At 40.6% G+C, this 23,405-nt stretch overlaps 1 protein-coding gene, 1 long non-coding RNA gene and 1 gene segment (V, D, J or C); 1 reads left to right on the top strand and 2 right to left on the bottom strand.

The window, feature by feature from the left end:
- Positions 1–23,405, top strand: part of LOC106606764 (uncharacterized) — a 423,559-nt gene that overhangs the window by 164,882 nt on the left and 235,272 nt on the right. The gene's annotated exons all lie outside the window — the stretch shown is intronic.
- On the bottom strand, positions 7,022–7,569 carry LOC106592160 (Ig heavy chain V region-like). The segment is given in 2 exon segments: positions 7,022–7,356; positions 7,456–7,569. Coding segments are annotated over 2 exon segments (363 nt in total).
- On the bottom strand, positions 10,929–11,863 carry LOC123743411 (uncharacterized). The gene is made up of 2 exons (XR_006770180.1): positions 11,448–11,863; positions 10,929–11,220 (listed from the first exon to the last, which is right to left on the bottom strand). It is a non-coding gene; the product is annotated as an uncharacterized lncRNA (long non-coding RNA).

The raw sequence follows: 23,405 nt of genomic DNA, 5'->3' as shown, positions 1-23,405 counted from the left end.
GCCATCATTTCATTCCATCCCCACATCCAGAAGGTTACTGCTGCATTTAGCTATCTTCTGGGTTTTTGTGACATTATATGCTAGTTTGAAAAATGGGTGTCTGATTATTTCTGGCTGGGTACTCTGCTGACATAATCTAATGTTTTGCTTTCGTTGTAAAGCCTTTTTGAAATCGGACAGTGTGGTTAGATTAACAAGAGTCTTGTCTTTAAAATGCTGTAAAATAGTCATATGTTTGAGAAATTTAAGTAATAGCAATTCTTAGGTTTTTGAAAATCGCGCCACGGGATTCAACTGGCTGTTGCGTAGGTGGTACGAATTCGTCCCGCCTAGCCCAGAGAGGTTAAAATAGCTTTTCGGTGAAAGCACATTTTGCAATATTCTGAGTAGATAGCCCGGCCATCACAGGCTAGCTATTTTGACACCCACCAAGTGTGGTACTCACCAAACTCCGATTTACTATTAGAAAAGTTTGATTACCTTTGCTGTCTTCGTCAGAATGCACTCCCAGGACTTCTACTTCAATAACAAATGTTGGTTTGGTTCCAAATAATCCATAGTTATATCCAAATAGCGGCGTTTTGTTTGTGCGTTCAAGACACTATCCGATGGATAAAGAAGGGTGACGCACCTGACGCGTTTCGTGACAAAAACATTCTAAATATTCCATTACCGTACTTCGAAGCATGACAAACGCTGTTTAAAATCAATTTCTATGCTATTTTACTCGTAAAAAAGCGATAATATTCCGACCGGGAGTAGTTGTTTTCGTTCAAAGAGAGAGAAAGTAAACATGGTGTCGGCTCGTGCACGCGCCTCCAGTCTCATTGTCCTCAGATCGACCACTTACAAAATGCGCTAATGTTTTTCAGCCATGGCCTGCAAAGCCACCATTCATCGTTCTGGCCCCTTCTGAGAGCCTATGGGAGCGTTAGAAAAGGTCACGTCATGCCAGAGATCCCCTGTTTTGGTTAGAGATGATCAAGAAGGCAATGAAATTGTCAGAGAGAGCGCTTCCTGTTTGAATCTTCTCAGGTTTTGGCCTGCCAAATGAGTTCTGTTATACTCACAGACACCATTCAAACAGTTTTAGAAACTTTAGGGTTTTTTCTATCCAAATCAAACAATTACATGCATATTCTAGTTACTGGGCAGGAGTAGTAACCAGATTAAATCGGGTACGTTTTTTATCTGGCCGTGCAAATACTGCCCCCTATCCCCAACAGGTTAAAGACAAGACTCTCGTTAATCTAACCACGTTGTCCGATTTCAAAAAGGCTTTACAACGAAAGCAAAACATTAGATTATGTCAGGAGAGTACCCAGCCAGAAATAATCACACACCCATTTTTCAAGCTAGCATATAATGTCACAAAAACCAAAACCACAGCTAAATGCAGCACTAACCTTTGATGATCTTCATCAGATGACACTCCTAGGACATTATGTTATACAATACATGCATGTTTTGTTCAATCAAGTTCATATTTATATCAAAAACCAGCTTTTTACATTAGCATGTGACGTTCAGAACTAGCAAACACACCGAAAACTTTCAGTGAATTTACTAAATTACTCTTGATAATCGTTTACAAAATACATAACAATTATTTAAAGAATTATAGATACAGAACTCCTTTATGCAATCGCGGTGTCAGATTTTAAAAAAGCTTTTCGGCAAAAGCACATTTTGCAATATTCTGAGTAGATAGCTCGCCATCACGGCTAGCTAATTTGACACCCACCAAGTTTGGCGTTCACTAAACTCAGAATTACTATAAGAAAAATTGGATTACCTTTGCTGTTCTTCGTCAGAATGCACTCCCAGGACTTCTACTTCAACCACAAATGTTGTTTTGGTTCAAAATAATCCATAGTTATGTTCAAATATCCTCTGTTTTGTCCGTGTGTTCAGGTCCCTATCCGAATGGTGACGCGCGGACGCATGTCGTGACAAAACATTTCAAAATATTCCATTACCGTACTTCGAAGCATGTCAAACGCTGTTTAAAATCAATTATTATGCTATTTTTCTCGTAAAATAGCGATAATATTCCAACCGGGCGAAGTTGTTTTCGTTCAAAGGCTGAAAGAAAAACATGGCCACTTCTCGGCCCCGCATCTCCTGTCTCTGAGCCACCAGCCTGACCACTCACAAACAGCGCTCCTGTACCTAGCCCAGAGACAGCAGAGATCTCATTCCATTTTCTGGCGCCTTCAGAGAGCCAATGGGAGCCTTAGAAATTGTCACGTTACAGCAGAGATCCTGTATTTTCGACAGAGATGCCACAGAAGCACAAGAAATGGTCAGAGAGGGCAATTCCTGTATGGAATCTTCTCAGGTTTTGGCCTGCCATATGAGTTCTGTTATACTCACAGACACCATTCAAACAGTTTTATAAACTTTAGAGTGTTTTCTATACAAATCTACAAATTATATGCATATTCTTGTTTCTGGAAAAGAGTAGTAACCAGTTTAAATCGGGTATGTTTTTTATCCGGCCGTGAAAATACTGCCCCCTACCCTAGAGAGGTTAAGAATCCAGCATCGACCAACTCAGCTTGAATACAAACCATGTTCCCTGCATCTCTGCTGCTGCTGCTTGTAGCTGCATCATGTGAGTCTCCTTATATTTTTGTATTTGAAACTGTGAAACTGTGAAACTTTTGAACTTGTGTTTTTACTTAATTCTCCCTACTAGCCAATGATTATTACGGCAATTCTGAACTAACCATTAATTCATACATTGTGGCCCTGGCCTGAGCGGATTGAAGTTCAATATGTAGCTAGATGTACTGTAGGAGGCTAATGTTTACTAGCTAACGTTGCCCATGAAAGGAAGTTAGGCTAGCGAGCAAGCGTTTTAGCTAGGTAGCTTAAGACAACCAAAAATAAAAGTGTGTGTTGTATGACAGATTGATAGACCGTTTCATCAACATGAAAGAGAGGAGGATGGCTTTGGCGAGTCAACATGTTTTTTCTACTTGCACGAACACACACCCACGCATGCACACACACACGTAAATCAGAAACATGGACAGCCACATCATATTTAGCTGATGCTGCTTGAACTAAATTGTTTTTGTTATCTTTTAGTTGTCACTGTATTAGATAAAGCATAAGTAATTTGATGTTGACATGCTGAAGTTGAAATGGTGCTGGAAAAGTGGAGGCAGCTCCTGTTTTCTTTGTGACTTACGTTAACTCTGTGATTCTAAATCAATAGTTGATTAGTGGTCTGAAAATGATTGAAACATTATTAACTTGCTTGACCATGCTTTTGGTCATGTAACTATTTGTTACATGCAATATGCTTTGTGGACTCCACAGGACAGATGTTGCTCTCTGGTTTTGTGATGAAACAAAGGTGTGGTTGAATTTATTCTGCCACGATGTCTTCTATTGTTTCTGCCTTTAGGCCTATATATCATGCAATTATCACAACACATAGGTTGTAATATGGCATTTTTTTTCATCTGGATTCCCCAGTGATTTTACCAACACACCACTACTTTTCTTATGGCCTGAATAATTTGTTAAAAGTCCAATGCAGCCATTTTTATTTCAACATTAAATCATTTTTGAGTAACAATTAAGTACCATGCTGTGATTGTTTTCAATTATACAATGGGTGGGTCTAATCCTGAAAGCTGATTGGTTAAAACTGCATTCCAGCCGGTGTCTATTCCACAAGTTATCACCGGCTAAATCTATGACGTTAAAATGCCTATTACTCTGTTCCATCTGACTGCACAATCCACTGTCTCATCTGCACAGCCAAGCTATTTATAAACTTGATCTCCAATATAGAAAGCATCCAGTTTTTAGAAATGTTTGCAAATATCACATTTACAAAAGTATACAGACCCTTCACTCAGTACTTTGTTGAAGCACCTTTGGCAACAATTACAGCCTTGAGTCTTCTTGGGTATGATGCTACAAGCTTGGCACACCTGGATTTGGGGAGTTTCTCCCATTCTTCTCTGCAGATTCTGAAGCTCTGCCAGGTTAGTCGGGGAGCGTTGCTGTACATCTATTTTCAGATCTATCCAGAGATGTTAGATCGGGTTCAAGTCCAGGCTCTCTGGCTGGGCCACTCAAGGACATTCAGAGACTTGTCCCGAAGCCACTCCTGAGTTGTCTTGGCTGTGAGCTTAGGGTAATTTTCCTTTTGGAAGTTGAACCTTCACCCCAGTCTGAGGTGCTGAGAGCTCTGGAGCAGGTTTTCATCAAGGATCTCTCTGTACTTTGCTCTGTTCATCATCCCCTCCTGACTAGTCTCCCAGTCCCTGTCACTGAAAAACATCCCCACAGCATGATGCTGTCAACACCATGCTTCACCAAAGGGATGGTGCCAGGTTTCCTCCAGACGTGACGCTTGGCATTCAGGCCAAAGAGTTCAATCTTGGTTTCATCAGACCAGAAAATCTTGTTTCTCATTGTCTGAGAGACTTTAGGTGCCTTTTGGCAAACTCCAAGAGGGCTGCCATGTGCCTTTTACTGAGGAGTGGCTTCCGTCTGGCCACTCTACCATAAAGGCCTGATTGGTGGAGTGCTGCAGAGATGGTTGCCCTTCTGGAAGTTCCTCCTATCTCTACAGAGGAACTCTAGAGCTCTGTCAGAGTGACCATCGGGTTCTTGGTCATCTCCCTGACAAAGGACCTTCTCCCCTGATTGCTCAGTTTGGCCGGGCGACCAGCTCAAGGAAGAGTCAAGGTGGTTCCAAACTTCTTCCATTTAAGAATGATGGAGGCCACTGTGTTCTTGGGGACCGTCAATGCTGCAGACATTTCTTGGTACCATTCCCCAGATCTGTGCTTCGACACAATCCTGTCTCGGAGCTCTACGGACAATTCCTTTGACTTCACTGCTTAGTTTTTGCTCTGATATGCACTGTCAACTGTGGGACCTTTATATAGATGGTTGTGTGCCTTTCCAAATCATGTCAAATCAATTGAATTTACCACAGGTGGACTCCAATCAAGTCTTAGAAACATCTCAAGGACGATCAATGGAAACAGGATGCACCTGAGCTCAATTTTGCGTCTCATAGCAAAGAGTCTGAATGCTTATGTAAGTTATTTATGATTTTTATTTTTTATAAATTAGCAAAAATTAAAAAAAAAAGTTTTTTGCTTCATCATTATGGGGTATTGTGTGTGGATTGCTGAAGATTTCAATTTATTTAATACATTTTAGAATAAGGCTGTAACGTAACAAAATGTGTGAAAAAGTCAAGTGGTCTGAATACTTTCCGAAGGCACTGTACATACATACTGTACATACAGTGTATACTTACCTTTTGTATGTGTAAATAATTAATTCCAGTTGTGACAGTGATGAATTGTGGAGTCATGGCACCATATTTTGGCCAAGGAAGATGAATGGCTGTGTCCTATAGCTTGTCATAATGTTGCATCATTTCAGTAATTGTGGTATATTACCCCATGTATTGTTACAGAACCTAGTGGTAAGGCTAGTCAATATTTTGTATCACAATTTAGCATAAGTTGTCCAACGTTATTTTAGGGGCATTTGGTATATTGACCAGTTCACCTCTAATTTATTAACAAAAGATGGCAGGTAGCCTCGTGGTTAGAGCGTTGGACTAGTAACTGAAAGGTTGCACGATGACAAGGTAAAAATCTGTCCTTCTGCCCCTGAACAAGGCAGTTAACCCACTGTTCCTAGGCCGTCATTGAAAATAAGAATTTGTTCTTAACTAACTTGCCTAGTTAAATAAAACGGAGATAGGCTAAACTTTCTCATTGAGTATTTTATGGATAAAACATATATTTTGTCCATGACTTGAGTGGAACTGATGACAATTACGTCTGCTCTTCAGCTTCCATTTTCTGTACAGCATATCCCAAGAGGTTGGTTTTTATACAGCTCTGGTGCTGGTTTGTATCACTGTGAGGGTAGGCACAGTAATACACAGCTGTGTCTTCAGTCTGGAAGTTCCCTTTTAAAAACACAGTATTACTGCTAGAGTCTACTGAGACGCTGAACTTGTTCTTCAGTGGATCATTGTATTTTGTGTCTCCAGAATATACATTTCCAATCCACTCCAGTGTTTTCCCTGCAGGCTGTCGGATCCAAGCTGTATGCAAGCTAGTAACATAATAAGAGACCTTACAGGATATGGTCAGTGGTTGACCAGGCTGGACAGTCATAGATGCTGGCTGAGAGAGTTCATAACTCTGTACACTTGGGAAATAAAATAATTAACAATATTAAATACACAAAATAGAAACAAGTTACACTATATAAATTCTAGTAGTTGTGTTGAAGCCAGTGTTATACTACAGGCAATTTTATTTGCTTTGTTCTTCCTCCAAACCCAGAGAGACTCACAGGAGGCAGCTGCCAGCAGCAGCAGACTTGCAGGGAACATTGTTTGTGTTGAAGCTGAACTGGTAGGAGCTGCTCTTCTCTACTCTCCAGAACACAGAGGGACTTACGAGGACAGAGACAGACAGACATATTCAGTAGGGAGAGAACTATGTTTACATTGACGTAAATGGGGAGGGGATGTATAAGAGGGTTAGAGACACTCCAGGACCATCACCACTATTACTGGACACAACCTTTACACTCTGAAAACTCAGAGGCCCTCTTTAGGTTATCTTTTTGAATGGGGGGGTAAATATGAAACAATACATTTACAGCATTAGTTAATACTTGTGGTGGATGAGACATATTTAAGACGCTACTTTCGTTTTGAAAAACTGAAGCATTATGAATCAACATCCATTTTATACGTTTTTCTTGTAATATATTTATATAGCAGAGCCTTCATCAGTGCTGGTCTTTATTTTAATCATATGGAGAGAGAGTGCCCCCTGTTGGTGCATCAACAACACTAGCACCATGTATTTAACAGGTGTATCATTGTGTTATTATTTGATACATCATTGGAATTGTTCCTCATGTATCCCCTTGTCATGGTCTACTGGTCAAACCATACGTGTGTCTGTGTGTTTGTGCACGTCCTTCCTTTCTCAACCAGATGGTTTTTGTACAGCTATTCTCATTAGTTTAACCATAGTGAACCTCTAGCACAGTAATACACTGCAGAGTCCTCTGACTTCAACTGGCTCATGTGGAGATAGAAATTAGAGCTGTCCTTCGATGCAGTGAATCTGCCCTGTACTACAGGGGCATTGCTCTTGTAAGTGTCAGAATAATAGTAAATGATCCATTCAAGTCCTTTTCCAGGTGCCTGGCGGATCCAGTGCATATTAGTGTTGCTTAGAGTGATTCCACTACAGGCACATGTGAGTTTGAGGGATCCCCCAGGGGTCCCCTGGACTGACTGTTCAGCCTGTGTGAGTACGACCTGACAGTGGACACCTGAGGAGGGAGAGAAATGACAGGTCAGATCAATCAAGGAGTCACATCAGTATCACAGCAACACAAGTTATACTGATCAGACTACAGTCAGGAACTCACAGGAGGCAGCTGCCAGCATCAGCAGTAGAGATGCAGGGAACATAGTTTGTATTGAAGTTGAACAGGTGGAAGCTGCTCTTCTCTACTCTGCAGGACTCAGAGGGACGTACTAGGACTCTCAGATACAGAGAGGTTTATGTATAAGGAGGTAGAGGGAGAGAAGGGGAGGGGCTAAGTTAAATTTGCATAAGGAAAGGATATATGTATAATTAATGGAAATATCAGTAGGGAAAAAATATGTAATAACTGTGCAATACTCTAGTGTGTTCTCCATGTAAAAATACTTATACTGGAGGATAATGTTAGGCAGGACCGTGATACAATGAGCTTTACACTCTGCTAATATTTTTTGTATCACAACCCAATAGTGTGAATAGTCCCCAGTCTTTATATTGTTGCATATATCTGTATTTATATCATAATACTTAATTACGTGTCTTTTCGATACTATAGAGCTTAGATCTTCTTGTTCGGTACTGGCCACCTTTATAATGTGAGTGATTTAAACATTAAAGTAATGGATCATGAATGAGTTCATTGAATGTTTGATAGACATCAATTAGAATATCATCAAGTCATATCAGGACTATAATTGGTAAACAACTCAGACATACATTTCCAGCACCACCAGTGATGGGCTTGTATTCAGTTACAAATTTGATGTGGTGAAGCATCTCTGTTCTATTTAATTTATGGAGTCCTATTATACAATCAAACGCTGTACTGCTAGAGCTGTCATAACTAGAAGTGATCTTCAGTGAGTCTACAGTAGAAGTACTACTAATACATGTATAACCAACATGCGCCAAAGCTTGGCCTTCAGCTTGTCGTATTCAGCGAGGACAGTAAGAATATATAGAAAACCCAGAGAATTTGCAGAAGATATTGAAAGACTCTCCTGGTTTTAAAACCACTGGACCAGAATGGATGAGTTCAATATCACAGCAGACACCTGGAAGGAGAAACACACATCAATACACAGCATTGTCAGTTTTCATCAGAAATGTGAAATTATCAGTTCAGAGTTGTAATAAATATCAATTTGTATGAACAGAGAAACTCACAGGAGGCAGCTGCCAGCAGCAGCAGAGATGCAGGGAACATGGCTTGTTTTGAAGCTAAACTAGTGGGAGCTGCTTTTCTCTTCTCTCCTGTACAGAGGGCTTCTAACGACAGACAGACACTGTTTAAGTAGGGAAATAATCAGAGGGAGGGTTTGCATTGACATGGAGAGATGGTGGGAGATACAGTATATAAGAGGGTATATAAGAGACACTTCAGGACCACCACCACTATTACTGGACACAACCTTTACAATGTGAAAACTCAGAGACCCTCTTTAGATTATGTTTGTGATTGTACCACATACACCTAAATAATCGAGTTAATCCACATGTTCATAAAACTATTTGGCATACATACATCGGCAACAAAAAGTAGATAAGGATGAATGACAAATGGTTAAAAAAATTAAGCAGCAGCTACATTCATGTTTTTATTATTAAAAAAAACTTATAGAAGAATGATCCTTATGAACTGAAACATTACATGATACTTCAAAACATTGCAGTTCCTCCATCAATTAACTAAAGTATTGAGACATCAGTAAAATGAAGATAATGGGATATCTCTTGGTGTTTCAACAACACTATTACAACATATCTAACAGGTGTGTTATCTCTGTGTAACTGTGTGATGATACTGTATGTGAACATCTATCACGGCCAGCTAATGTTTGTGCATACACTTGTGCAAGTACATCCTTTCTATTTCAGATGGTTTTTGTACAGCTTCTAACTGTCATGTTCTTGTATGTAGGTGGCAAGGAAGTCAGGCACAGGAGAAACCAAGTTGGTTAATATGGAGTATTTAATAACAAAACCAACTCCAAAACCAAAGCAAAAAATAAATGGGTAAAATTACCCGTCGCACACCGATACACAAACCCACTTAACATAACATCAAAAACAATCACCGACAAGGAAATGAGGGGAAACAGAGGGTTAAATACACAACATGATTAATTGGATTGGAAACAGGTGTGTAGGAAGTCATCTCTGGAGATGGTGAATCTACCCTGGACTGACTGTGAGTAAGAGATGGGAGTACTAGCTGTGCTAATAAAAGCAACCCATTCCAGTCCTTTCCCAGGAGCCTGTCTGATCCAGTTCATCTCATAGCTACTGAATGTGAACCCAGAGGCTGTACAGGTCTGTTTGTGGGATTCTCCAGGCTTTTTAACCACTGGTCCAGTCTCAGTAAGTGTCTGGCCATGAACACCTGTGGAAATAGAGAGTATAGATATTGTTGAAAATGAAAGCTAATGTGTCAATGTATTTCCTTCAAAAACATATAATTAGGCTGCATATCCTCACCTGTTAGATAGACTGTCAGTAAGAGTATTCCTGTGGTAGGAAACATGTTGAGCTGCTTAGTTCTTGAGAGGTAGTTGAGACAGTCCTCAGCAGAATCCTCCTTCAACAGAGACATTAATAAACATGGAGGACTGGAGAGTTTTGCAAGAGCTCCACCTCACAGGGAGGACCAATCAAAGGAAGCTTTGATAACGACCCACTGACCACCTGGTAGGCCATCTTGAGATGTTCTGTTATAAGATACTGCTTTGCTTTCCTATTTTAAATCAATCTATTTTATCAGGTAGATTGATGGAGGAGACATTTCCCATTTGCAGCACAAACTCTGATATAGAGTTGTCAGGACAGTATGATACTAACTGTACCCATTTTAATATATTTTATTTAAGCTTTATTTTATCAGGAGGGAGTCATTCTGAGTCCAAGGTGTCTTTTACAGACAAGCCCTGAATGACATAAATTACAGAAAATGCACACATCAAAATATAAATACAACATGCAAGCAGAAAGAAAATCAAACAAATTGATCAATATAAAGGTCCTCAATCAGCTTTCTGAATTGCCCTAGAGGCACCAGAACATCACATAAATTCATATTTTGAAGATTGTTCAACAAATATGGTGCAAAAAACTAAAAGCTGATTTACCTTAATCAGAGACCAAAGGAATTTCCAGTTAGCCATTCCTGAGACTGGGTGAGATAACTCCTATGTCTAAAGTTAAGTAATGATGTTAGGTACAGTGGGATTTTTTGTAAAAGGGCTTTATAAATGAAAACATAGCAAAGTTTCAATCTTGGTAAGATAAAGGGAATACTTCTGAAACAACCACTGAATCAATCCCAATTTAAATTGTAATACATGTTTAATAGAGAGGGTATTGAGTTATACCTACTGTTCATACCCTACAGTAGTCCTATGTTATGACTAGTGACTGATACTACATCTAGTTCATATAGTCATCAGATCGTAGTAGGATTTATTTCATGTAAAGGCTAAGATCGCCCACTCCTGGTGGGTACACATAACTCCAACCGTTTATTGGGTGGGTGAGTTATTGTACAGGTCTTGTGTTGGTTTGTATCACCGTGACCTCCGAGCACAATAATACACAGCTGTGTCCTCAGACTGCAGACTGGTGATGTCTAAGTACAGTACATTACTACTGTCTCTGGAGATGGTGAATCTGCTCTTAAAAGAGGCTCCAGAGTTGATGGATGCATCACTCCAGATGATCCCAATCCACTCCAGTGTTTTCCCTGGCTGATGTCGTATCCAAACTGTACCATAGTCTGTCAGGGCATAGCCAGAGATTTGGCAAGAGAGTTTCACTGAATCTCCAGGAGCTTTGAGTTGAGCAGGGGAGGAGGTCAAACTAATGCTGTGTATATCTGAAGGAGATGGGAATGGGAGTGTAGAGAAACAGAGATATGTCACATTAACTACAGTAAGTCACAATAGCAAAACAACTGACTAATACAATGGCAAAACAACTGACTAACACAATGGTAAAACAACTGACTAACACAGTGGTAAAACAACTGACTAACACAGTGGTAAAACAACTGACGATGTTTGGTGTCCTGTATTCAAAGAGACTAAAATACCCCCGACTTACATGGCAGGACTGCCAGGAGGAGTAGGGATGTAAGAAACATGTTTCTCTGTTGGATCTCTGGCAGTGTCTGTCTGGGTACTAGCAGACAGGGTGGTTGCAGTGAGGAAGGTTGTGTCAGAACAGGTCATTTATATAGCATTGGAAGGGGGTTGATTTTGCATACTGTCTGTCCTACAAAGACAATTGTTTGATACATCACTGGATGCATTCTATATGCATAATGTACTTAATATATGCACGTTCAATACAATACAATACATTACAATACATACATACATACATACATGCATTTTGTATCTGTAAATAATGACTTCCAGTCGTGGCAGTGATGAACTGTGTTGCCATGGCACCATCTTTTGACCAGGGAAGATGAACGGCTGTGTTCTATAGCTTGTCATAATGTTGTAATATTTCAGTAATTATGGTATGCTACCCCATGTATTGTTCCAGAACCAAGTGGCAAAGCTGGTCAATATTTTGTATCACAATATAGTGTAAGTTGTCCCCTGTTATTTCAGGTGCATTTGATATATTGACTGTAACTCCTCTGATTTATTAACAAAGGAGATGGGCTAGACATTCTTACTGAGTATTTTATGGATAAAACATTTATTTTTCAATACAATTAGTGGAAAAGAGGAGCATTACATCTGCTCTTCAGCTTCCATATTCTATACAGTGTCTCCCAAGAGGATGGTTTTTGTACATCTCTGGTGGTGGGTTATATCACTGTGAGGGTAGGCACAATAATACACAGCTGTGTCTTCAGTCTGAAGGTTCTGCCCTTTTAAAAACACAGTATTACTGCTAGAGTCTACTGAGAGGCTGAACTTGTTCTTCAGTGAATCCTTGTATTCTGTGTCTCCAGAATATACATTTCCAATCCACTCCAGTGTTTTCCCTGCAGGATGTCAAATCCAAGTTGTATAAAAGCTAGTAACTAAATAAGAGACCTTACAGGAGATGGTCAGTGTTTGACCAGACTGGACAGTCATAGAGGCTGGCTGAGTGAGTTCATAACTCTGTACACCTGTTGAAAGAAAATAATGAACAACATTAAATACACAAAATTGCATTGACCTATTGTATCTGTAACTGGACACAACCTTTGCCATCTGAACACTCAGAGACCCTCTATCGGATTATCTTGTTTAATGTAAAGGGGGATATGAAACACTACGTTAAAGTATTAGTTAATACTTGAGGTGGATGAAACATATTTAAGACACTTTACTTTCATTTTGACAAACTGTAAAGTATATTTAATCAACAACCACATTATAATTGTTTTCCTGTAATGAAATGAATTAGCAGAGCCTTCATCAGTACTGGTCTTTATTTTAATCATATGGAGAGAGAGTGCCCCTGTTGGTGTATCAACAGCACTAGCACCATGTATTTAACAGGTGTATCATTGTGTTATTATTTAATATGTCATTGGAATTGTTCCTCATGTATCCCCTTGTCATGGTCTACTGGTCAAACCATACGTGTGTCTGTGTGTTTGTGCACGTCCTTCCTTTCTCAACCAGATGGTTTTTGTACAGCTATTCTCATTAGTTTAACCATAGTGAGTCTCTAGCATAGTAATACACTGCAGAGTCCTCTGGCTTCAACTGGCTCATGTGTAGTTAAAAATTACTGCTGTCCTTCGATGCTGTGAATCTGCCCTGTACTGCCTGGGCATTGCTCTTAAAACCTCTTAGGGCTAGGGGGCAGTATTTTCACGGCAGGATGAAAAACGTACCCAATTTAAACAGGTTACTACTCTGGCCCAGAAAATAGAATATGCATATTATTAGTAGATTTGGTGTCACGTCCTGACCAGTATAAGGGGTTATTGGTTATTGTAGTTTAGTCAGGACGTGGCAGGGGGTATCTGTTTTATGTGGTTCGGGGTTTAATGGGATATGTATTTATGTCAGAGGGGTGTTTGATTCATGTGTTCCAGGGTTTTTGGGTAATGTTCTTCTTTTGTATTTCTATGATTTCTATGTTGTGTATTTATTTGTTGGCCTGGTATGGCTCTCAATCAAGAACAGCTGTAAATCGTTGTTTCTGATTGGGACTCATAGCTAGGTAGCCCTGTTTTCACCTGTCCCTTTGTGGGAAGTTGTTGTTGCATAGCTGTGTGTGTAGCCTGCAATACTGTTCGTTCAATCGTTTTCTTGTTTTGTTTCGTATGTGTTCAAATAAAGTTAAGATGAGCACTCAACCCGCTGCGCCTTGGTCCATTACATACGACGACCATTACATTTGGATAGAAAACACTCTGAAGTTTCTAAAACTGTTTGAATGGTGTCTGTGAGTATAACAGAACTCATATGGCAGGCAAAAATCTGAGAAATTTAACCAGGAATTGGGAGAAATGAAAAATGTAGTTCTTCTTTTGAATCCCTTGAGAAACTACAGTGACATAGGGTTTACGTTGCACCTCCTAAGGCTTCCATTGGCTGTCAATAATCTTTAGAAACTGGTTTCATCGGTCTCCTGTTACCGGGCGGAAAATTGTGGCTCAGTCAATCAGTGGCCAGTCTGAGGACAGGTGTCTCGTGATGCGCATGCACGCGAGCTCGCTGTTCGTTCTTTTTCTTCTGGGATGAATACCTATTGTCCGGTTGGAAAATTATCGCAATTTTACGTAAAAAAATACCCTAAAGATTGATGGTAAACATCGTTTGACATGTTTCTACAAACGGTAATGGAACTTTTGAACTTTTCGTCTATGGATTTGCGCCCACGCCTCATGGCGTGTTCTGGATGGGCCAACAAAACGGAGATATTTGGACATAAATGATGGACTTTGCAGAACAAATTAACATTTCTTGTGGAAGTGGGAGTCCTTCCGAGTGCAATCCGCCGAAGATCAGCAAAGGTAAGAAAATATTGCGAACATATTTTAGAGATTTGTCGATGCCGTGGTTGTAGGCTAACTGTATAGCTTAGCATTGAAGGCTAAGTTCTGTACTCAGAATATTGAACAATGTGCTTTCTCCGTAAAGTTATTTTGAAATCTGACAAAGCGGTTGCATAAAGGAGTAGATTATCTATAATTCTTTAAATTATTGTTATAAATTTTGTCAACATTTATGATGAGTATTTCTGTAAATTGATGTGTCCATTCACTGGAAGTTATGGGGAGAAAACATTTTCTGAACGTCATGCGCCAATGTAAAATGGGGTTTTTGGATATAAATATGAACTTGATCGAACAAAAAATGCATGTATTGTCTAACATGATGTCCTAGTAGTGTCATCTGATGAAGATTGTCAAAGGTTAGTGCTTAATTTTAGCTGTATATCTGGTTTTGTGACGCTATACGTGCTTGGAAAATGGCATTATTATTTTTTTTTCTAAGGTGCTATCCTAAAATACTCGAATGTTTTGCTTTCACCGTAAAGCCTTTTTGAAATCGGACAATGTGGTTGTATTAACGAGAAGATTATCTTTAAAATGCCGTATAATACTTTAATTTAAATTTTGAGATTTTTGTGTTTTGAATTTCGCGCCGTGCTATCTCACTGATTGTTTTCCAACCAATCCCGTTAACGGGATTTTATCTCGAAGGGGTCCTCAAGAGGTTTTAATACTGTCTGAATAATAATAAATCATCCATTCAAGTCATTTTCCACGTGCTTGACGGATCCAGCTCATTCCCCAATCGTTCAAAGTGAATCCACTACAGGCACATGTGAGTTTGAGGGATCCTGCAGGGGTCCCTGGACTGACTGTTCAGCCTGTGTGAGTACGACCTGACAGTGGACACCTGAGGAGGGAGAGGAATGACAGGTCAGATCAATCAAGGAGTCACATTTTTACATTTACATTTTACACATCAGTATCACATCAACACAGGTTATACTGATCAGACTATAGTCAGGAACTCACACGAGACAGTTGCTAGCAGCAGCAGCTGTAGGGATGCAGGGAACATGGTTTGTGTTGAAGCTGAACTGGTAGGAGCTGCTCTTCTCTACTCTCCAGGACTCAGAGGGACGTACTAGAATTCTCAGATACAGAGGTTTTTATATAAAGGAGGAGGAAGAGGGGCTAGGTAAAATTTACATAAGGAGAGGACATATCAAATTAATGGAAATATCAGTAGGGAAAAAATATGAACAGTAATAAAAAAATATGAACACAGTAATAAACAGCTGTGTCTTCAGTCTGGAAGTGGTTCCCTTGTAGAAACACTGTACTGCTAGAGTTGTCATAACTAGAAGTGATCTTGCTCTTTAGTGAGTCTACAGTGGAAGTACTACTAGTGCATGTATAACCAACATGCTCCAAAGCTTTGCCTTCAGCTTGTCGTATCCAGTGAGGACAGTAAGAATACATAGAAAACCCAGAGAATTGGCAGGAGATGCTGAAAGACTCTCCTGGTTTTATAACCACTGGACCAGAATGGATGAGTTCAATACCATTTACAAAGTATTTACAATGAAACTCACTATAAATAGAATAATTTAAAAGTTTTAACAAAGCTAAAGCCATTGCTAATTGTTTTGTCTGCCCCCCAAATCCAGAGATACTCACAGGAGGCAGCTGCCAGAAGCAGCAGAGATGCAGGGAACATGGTTTGTGTTGAAGCTGAACTGGTGGGAGCTGCTTCTCTCTACTCTCCAGGACTCAGAGGGACATACTAGGACACACACATACAGTGGGTATATATAGGGGATTTGAAGAGAGGGAGAGAGAGACTTAGATTACATTTGCATAATTAAGATTAACAGGTATAAAGGAATGGGAATATCAGTTCAAAATGGGAGGAAGTGATGTGATAATCTGCCAGTTTCTATCACTACAATTATGGGAGCTGAAACTCTAGAATGGTTCAACTTTGTTTTCTTATTATTGCTAATCCTACTATAACACTGTATGTATCAAGTTATTGTTGTAAAAACAAATGAATGTCAGTGCTTGTGAACATTTAGCTATTAAAGCATTCATCAGAAATAAATAAGATTGTCTGTGCTGAATGGGGAAGTGGTTTTTGTACAGCTTCTCCCATTAGTTTTACCACTGTGACTCTCTAGCACAGTAATACACTGCTGTGTCCTCACTCTTCAGGCTGTTCATCTGTAGGTATAGCTTACTGCTGGAGTCATCTCTGGAGATGGTAAATCTACCCTGGACTGACTGTGAGTAATATGTATTAGTACTACTAACTATAAGCAATCCACTTCAGTCCTTTCCCAGGAGCCTGTCTGATCCAGTTCATATAATAGCTACTGAAAGTGAACCCAGAGGCTATACAGGTCAGTTTGTGGGATTCTCCAGGTGTTTTAACTACTGGTCCAGACTCAGTCAGTGTCTGACCATGAACACCTGTGGAAATAGAAAGCAGAGATGATGTTGAAGTTGAAACTAAAACCTGTTGTCAACTTGTTTATTTGATAAACAGTATAAATAAACATACTGTATCCTCACCTGTTAGATATCAAATCAAATCAAATTTATTTTTATATAGCCCTTCGTACATCAGCTGATATTCTCAAAGTGCTGTACAGAAACCCAGCCTAAAACCCCAAACAGCAAGCAAAGCATGTGAAAGAAGCACGGTGGCTAGGAAAAACTCCCTAGGAAAAACTCCCTAGAAAGGCCAAAAACCTAGGAAGAAACCTAGAGAGGAACCAGGCTATGAGGGGTGGCCAGTCCTCTTCTGGCTGTGCAGGGTGGATATTAAAACAGAACATGGTCAAAATGTTAAAATGTTAAAATGTTCATAAATGACCAGCATGGTCAAATAATAATAATCATAGTAGTTGTCGAGGGTGCAACAAGCACGTCCGGTGAACAGGTCAGGGTTCCATAGCCGCAGGCAGAACAGTTGAAACTGGAGCAGCAGCACGGCCAGGTGGACTGGGGACAGCAAGGAGTCATCATACCAGGTAGTCCTGAGGCATGGTCCTAGGGCTCAGGTCCTCCGAGAGAAAGACAGAAAGAGAGAAAGAGAGAATTAGAGAGAGCATATTTAAATACACACAGGACACCGGATAAGACAAGAGAAATACTCCAGATGTAACAGACTGACCCTAGCCCCCGACACATAAACTACTGCAGCATAAATACTGGAGGCTGAGACAGGAGGGATCAGAAGACACTGTGGCCCCATCCGATGATACCCCGGACAGGGCCAAACAGGCAGGATATAACCCCACCCACTTTGCCAAAGCACAGCCCCCACACCACTAGAGGGATGTCTCCAACCACCAACTTACCGTCCTAAGACAAGGCCGAGTATAGCCCACAACGATCTCCGCCATGGCACAACCCAAGGGGGGCGCCAACCCAGACAGGAAGACCACGTCAGTGACTCAACCCACTCAAGTGACGCACCCCTCCCATGGACGGCATGGAAGAACACCAGTAGGCCAGTGACTCAGCCTCTGTAAAAGGGTTAGAGGCAGAGAATCCCAGTGGAAAGAGGGGAACCGGCAAGGCAGAGACAGCAAGGGCGGTTCGTTGCTCCAGCCTTTCCGTTCACCTTCACACTCCTGGGCCAGACTATACTTAATCATAGGACCTACTGAAGAGATAAGTCTTCAGTAAAGACTTAAAGGTTGAGACTGAGTCTGCGTCTCTCACATTGGTAGGCAGACCATTCCATAAAAATGGAGCTCTATAGGAGAAAGCCCTACCTCCAGCCGTTTGCTTAGAAATTCTAGGGACAATTAGGAGGCCTGCGTCTTGTGACCGTAGCGTACGTGTAGGTATGTACGGCAGGACCAAATCGGAAAGATAGGTAGGAGCAAGCCCATGTAATGCTTTGTAGGTTAGCAGTAAAACCTTGAAATCAGCCCTTGCCTTAACAGGAAGCCAGTGTAGGGAGGCTAACACTGGAGTAATATGATCAAATTTTTTGGTTCTAGTCAGGATTCTAGCAGCCGTATTTAGCACTAACTGAAGTTTATTTAGTGCTTTATCCGGGTAGCCGGAAAGTAGAGCATTGCAGTAGTCCAGCCTAGAAGTAACAAAAGCATGGATTAATTTTTCTGCGTCATTTTTGGACAGAAAATTTCTGATTTTTGCAATGTTACGTAGATGGAAAAAAGCTGTCCTTGAAACAGTCTTGATATGTTCTTCAAAAGAGAGATCAGGGTCCAGAGTAACGCCGAGGTCCTTCACAGTTTTATTTGAGACGACTGTACAACCATCCAGATTAATTGTCAGATTCAACAGAAGATCTCTTTGTTTCTTGGGACCTAGAACAAGCATCTCTGTTTTGTCCGAGTTTAAAAGTAGAAAGTTTGCAGCCATCCACTTCTTTATGTCTGAAACACAGGCTTCTAGCGAGGGCAATTTTGGGGCTTCACCATGTTTCATTGAAATGTACAGCTGTGTGTCGTCTGCATAGCAGTGAAATTTAACATTATGTTTTCGAATGACATCCCCAAGAGGTAAAATATATAGTGAAAACAATAGTGGTCCTAAAACGGAACCTTGAGGAACACCGAAATTTACAATTGATTTGTCAGAGGACAAACCATTCACAGAGACAAACTGATATCTTTCCGACAGATAAGATCTAAACCAGGCCAGAACTTGTCCATGTAGACCAATTTGGGTTTCCAATCTCTCCAAAAGAATGTGGTGATCGATGGTATCAAAAGCGGCACTAAGATCTAGGAGCACGAGGACAGATGCAGAGCCTCGGTCTGACGTCATTAAAAGGTCATTTACCACCTTCACAAGTGCAGTCTCAGTGCTATGATGGGGTCTAAAACCAGACTGAAGATAGACTGTCAGTAAGAACATTCCTGTGGTAGGAAACATGGTGATCTGTGTAGTTCTCTAAAGGCAGTTCAGACAGTCCTCAGCAGAAAAAGCCTTCAACAGAGACATTAATAAAGATGAAGGACTGGAGAGTTGTGCATGAGTCCGTCCTCACTGGGAGGACCAATTACAAGAGATTATGATAAATTCCTACAGTTCAACTGGTATGAGGTCATCTTGAGATGCGCTGTTATGGAATATAACAACATTGACCCGGGAACAACTTAAAATGACTTATTACTTATGACAGTAGAGTATTTGTACAACCTGTTCATGTGTCATCAAAGTATGTCAGAATGAAACCATCTGAATCCCTTATTATACATTTTGGTGAATAGATGTTTTATTAGCTTTATGATATAGATGGTATTCTATTATATCTGTATGTGTTTTTATCCTGTGATATGTAATGATAGATAGGTTGGGCCTGTTACAGGTTGTGGTTTCTCCATTTATGTTTTGAGATTGGACTTTTAGCATGTTAGCACGTTACAATGTAGGGTGCACCGATTGGTGTCACCTTGTTAGTCAGTATGTGTTATACCTCTGTTGGTTTCCATTTCCCTAGTGGGAAGGTGTTTCACTGTGCTGGCCCAGGTGCTATTTATGAGTGGCTGGCCCAGAGATGTGGAGGATCAATACCTTTAGTTGGCTCTCCCTATTTGATTTCTAGAAAAATCATTCCTTTCTCTGAGTAGGTTTTTTTTGGTTTGCTTCCTGTCTGAGTTTGGAGTGGGTTTCTCTTTTGTGTGCCTCTTCTTGGGGAAATTTAGTGGCCGCTCGTGGTGGGTGTCTTTTAAGTTCCAGTTGTTGATGCTAGTCAACTTTCAGTGGACACCCCCATGAGTGGTTTTCAGAACCCCTCCTCAACCACACCTGTTTCATTTTGGTTGTTTGTCAGTGACTATTTCTTAGTTCCCCCTTTTCTTTGAGTGACATTTTTGGTTTTCTTGCTGGTGAACATAACAGGGCCTACTCCATCTAGGTAGTACATACAGTCGTCATAGGATTGGGTACTTTCTAAATGTAATCCTTTAGTTACTAGTTACCTGTCCAAAATTGTAATCAGTCATGTAACTTTTGGATTACCTAAACTCAGTAATATAACCTGATTACATTCAGTTACTTTTAGATTACTTTCCCCTTAAGAGGCATTAGAAGAAGACAAAAATGTATGATACCAATTGAACGACATCTACAGTGGCTTGCGAAAGTATTCACCCCTCCTTGGCATTTTTCCTATTTTGTTGCCTTACAACCTGGAATTAAAATTGCTTTTTGGGGGGTTTGTATCATTTGATTTACACAACATGCCTACCACTTTGAAGATGCAAAATATTTATTATTATGAAACAAACAAGAAATAAGACAAAAAAATAGAAAACTTGAGCGTGCATAACTATTTACCCCCCCAAAGTCAATACTTTGTAGAGCCACCTTTTGCAGCAATTACAGCTGCAAGTCTCTTGGGGTATGTCTCTATAAGCTTGGCACATCTAGCCACTGGGATTTTTGCCCATTCTTCAAGGCAAAACTGCTCCAGCTCCTTCAAGTTGGATGGGTTCCACTGGTGTACAGCAATCTTTAAGTCATACCACAGATTCTCAATTGGATTGAGGTCTGTGCTTTGACTAGACCATTCCAAGACATTTAAATGTTTCCTCTTAAACATTAAAGTAATGGATCATGAATGAGTTCATTGAATGTTTGATAGACATCAATTAGAAAACAATCAAGTCATATCAGGACTATAATTGGTAAACAACTCAGATATACATTTCCAGCACCACCAGTGATGGGCTTGTATTCAGTTACAAATTTGATGTGGTGAAGCATCTCTGTTCTATTTAATTTTGTCACGACTTCCGCCGAGGTCGGCTCCTCTCCTTGTTCAGGCGGCGTTCGGGCGGTCGACATCACCGGCTTTCTAGCCATCGCCGCTCCGTTTTTCATTGATCCATTTGTTTTGTCTTGTTCCCTGTACACCTGGTTTTCATTCCCCAATCACACTGCATGTATTTATTCCTCTGTTCCCCCTCATGTCTTTGTGTGGAATTGTTTGTGTTACGTGTTAATTGTTTGACGCGCCAGACTGGTTTGCTTATACCGTATTGTTCACAAAGATGTTTATTGTTAAACATAAATTATTGTGACTGTTTTGCGCGTTTTGCACTTTTGCCTATGCGCTGGAGGTTTTGACGCAGTTGTGTCCGTCTGTTGGCTTCTCCTGCCTCAATAAAGTGTGCGCCTGTTCACAACTCTCTGCTCTCCTGCACCTGACTTCGCTACCAGTAAGCACACACCTGACAGAATTCCACACTCCCAATGCAGTCAACAGGAGCACGTACCCCGGTCAGACGATGAGTCGAGGAGCGCGTCCGGGAACACTCGGCAATGCTGCAACATCTCGGTGCCACGATGGATTGCGTTGTCCAGACCAATGACCGCTAGGAGAGACAGGAAGTCTCTCCAACGCCTCGACCAGCACAACCGGGGTTACCTCTACCCGTCCCTCCTGGATCAGTCCCAGTGGGATGCGTCTCTCCCTTCCCAGGGAGTATGATGGAACGGCAGCACGGTGCCAGGGGTTCCTATTACAGCTGGACCTATACCTGGCCACCGTTCATCCAGCTCCATCGGGAAGGAAAAGGGTGTCCGCCCTCGCCTCATGCCTCTCGGGGAGAGCTCTGGAGTGGGCAAACGCCGTATGGGGCGTTTATTATACAATCCAACACTGTACTGCTAGAGCTGTCATAACTAGAAGTTATCTTCAGTGAGTCTACAGTAGAAGTACTACTAATACATATATAACCACCATGTTCCAGAGCTTTGCCTTCAGCTTGTCGTATCCAGTGAGGACATTAAGAATATATAGAAAACCCAGAGAATTTGCAGAAGATGCTGAAAGACTCTCCTCGTTTTATAACCACTGGACCAGAATGGATTAGTTCTATATCACAGCAGACAACTGTAAGGAGAAACACACATCAATACACAGCACTGTCAGTTTTCATCAGAAATGAGAAATGATCAGTTCAGAGTTGTAATAAATATCAATTTGTATGAACAGAGAAACTCACAGGATACAGCTGCCAGTAGCAGCAGCAGAGATGCAGGGAACATGGTTTGTTTTGAAGCTGAACTAGTGGGAGGTGCTTTTCTCTTCTCTCCAGTACACAGAGGGCATCTAAGGACAGACAGACACTGTTTAAGTAGGGAAACAATCCGAGGGAGGGTTTGCATTGACATGGAGAGATGGTGGGAGATACAGTATATAAGAGGGTATATAAGAGACACTTCAGGACCACCACCACTATTACTGGACACAACCTTTACAATGTGAAAACTCACAGACCCTCTTTAGATTATGTTTGTGATTGTACACCGTGAAACTAAATAATTGAATTAATCCACATGTTCATAAAACTATTCGGCATACATACATCGGCAACAAAAAGTAGATAAGGATGAATGACAAATGGTTAAAAAAAATTAAGCAGCAGCAACATTAATGTTTTTATTCTAACATAAAACTTATAGAAGAATGATCCTTATGAACTGAAACATTACATGATACTTCAAAACATTGCAGTTCCTCCATCAACTGAAGTATTGAGACATCAGTAAAATGAAGATAATGGGATATCTCTTGGTGTTTCAACAACACTATTACAACATATCTAACAGGTGTGTTATCTCTGTGTCACTGTGTGATGATACTGTATGTGAACATCTATCACGGCCAGCTAATGTTTGTGCATACACTTGTGCAAGTACATCCTTTCTATTTCAGATGGTTTTTGTACAGCTTCTAACTGTCATGTTCTTGTATGTAGGTGGCAAGGAAGTCAGGCACAGGAGAAACCAAGTTGGTTAATATGGAGTATTTAATAACAAAACCAACTCCAAAACCAAAGCAAAAAATAAATGGGTAAAATTACCCGTCGCACACCGATACACAAACCCACTTAACATAACATCAAAAACAATCACCGACAAGGAAATGAGGGGAAACAGAGGGTTAAATACACAACATGATTAATTGGATTGGAAACAGGTGTGTAGGAAGACAAGACAAAACTAATAGAACATGAAAAACTGATCGATGGTGGTTAGAAGACCGGTGACGTCGACCGCCGAGCACCACCCGAGCAAGGAGGGGAATAGACTTTGGCAGAAGT

This window comes from Salmo salar, chromosome ssa06 (genome assembly GCF_905237065.1).
Source record: "Salmo salar chromosome ssa06, Ssal_v3.1, whole genome shotgun sequence".
Lineage (NCBI taxonomy): Eukaryota > Metazoa > Chordata > Actinopteri > Salmoniformes > Salmonidae > Salmo > Salmo salar.
This window is presented reverse-complemented; position numbering and strand designations above follow the sequence as displayed.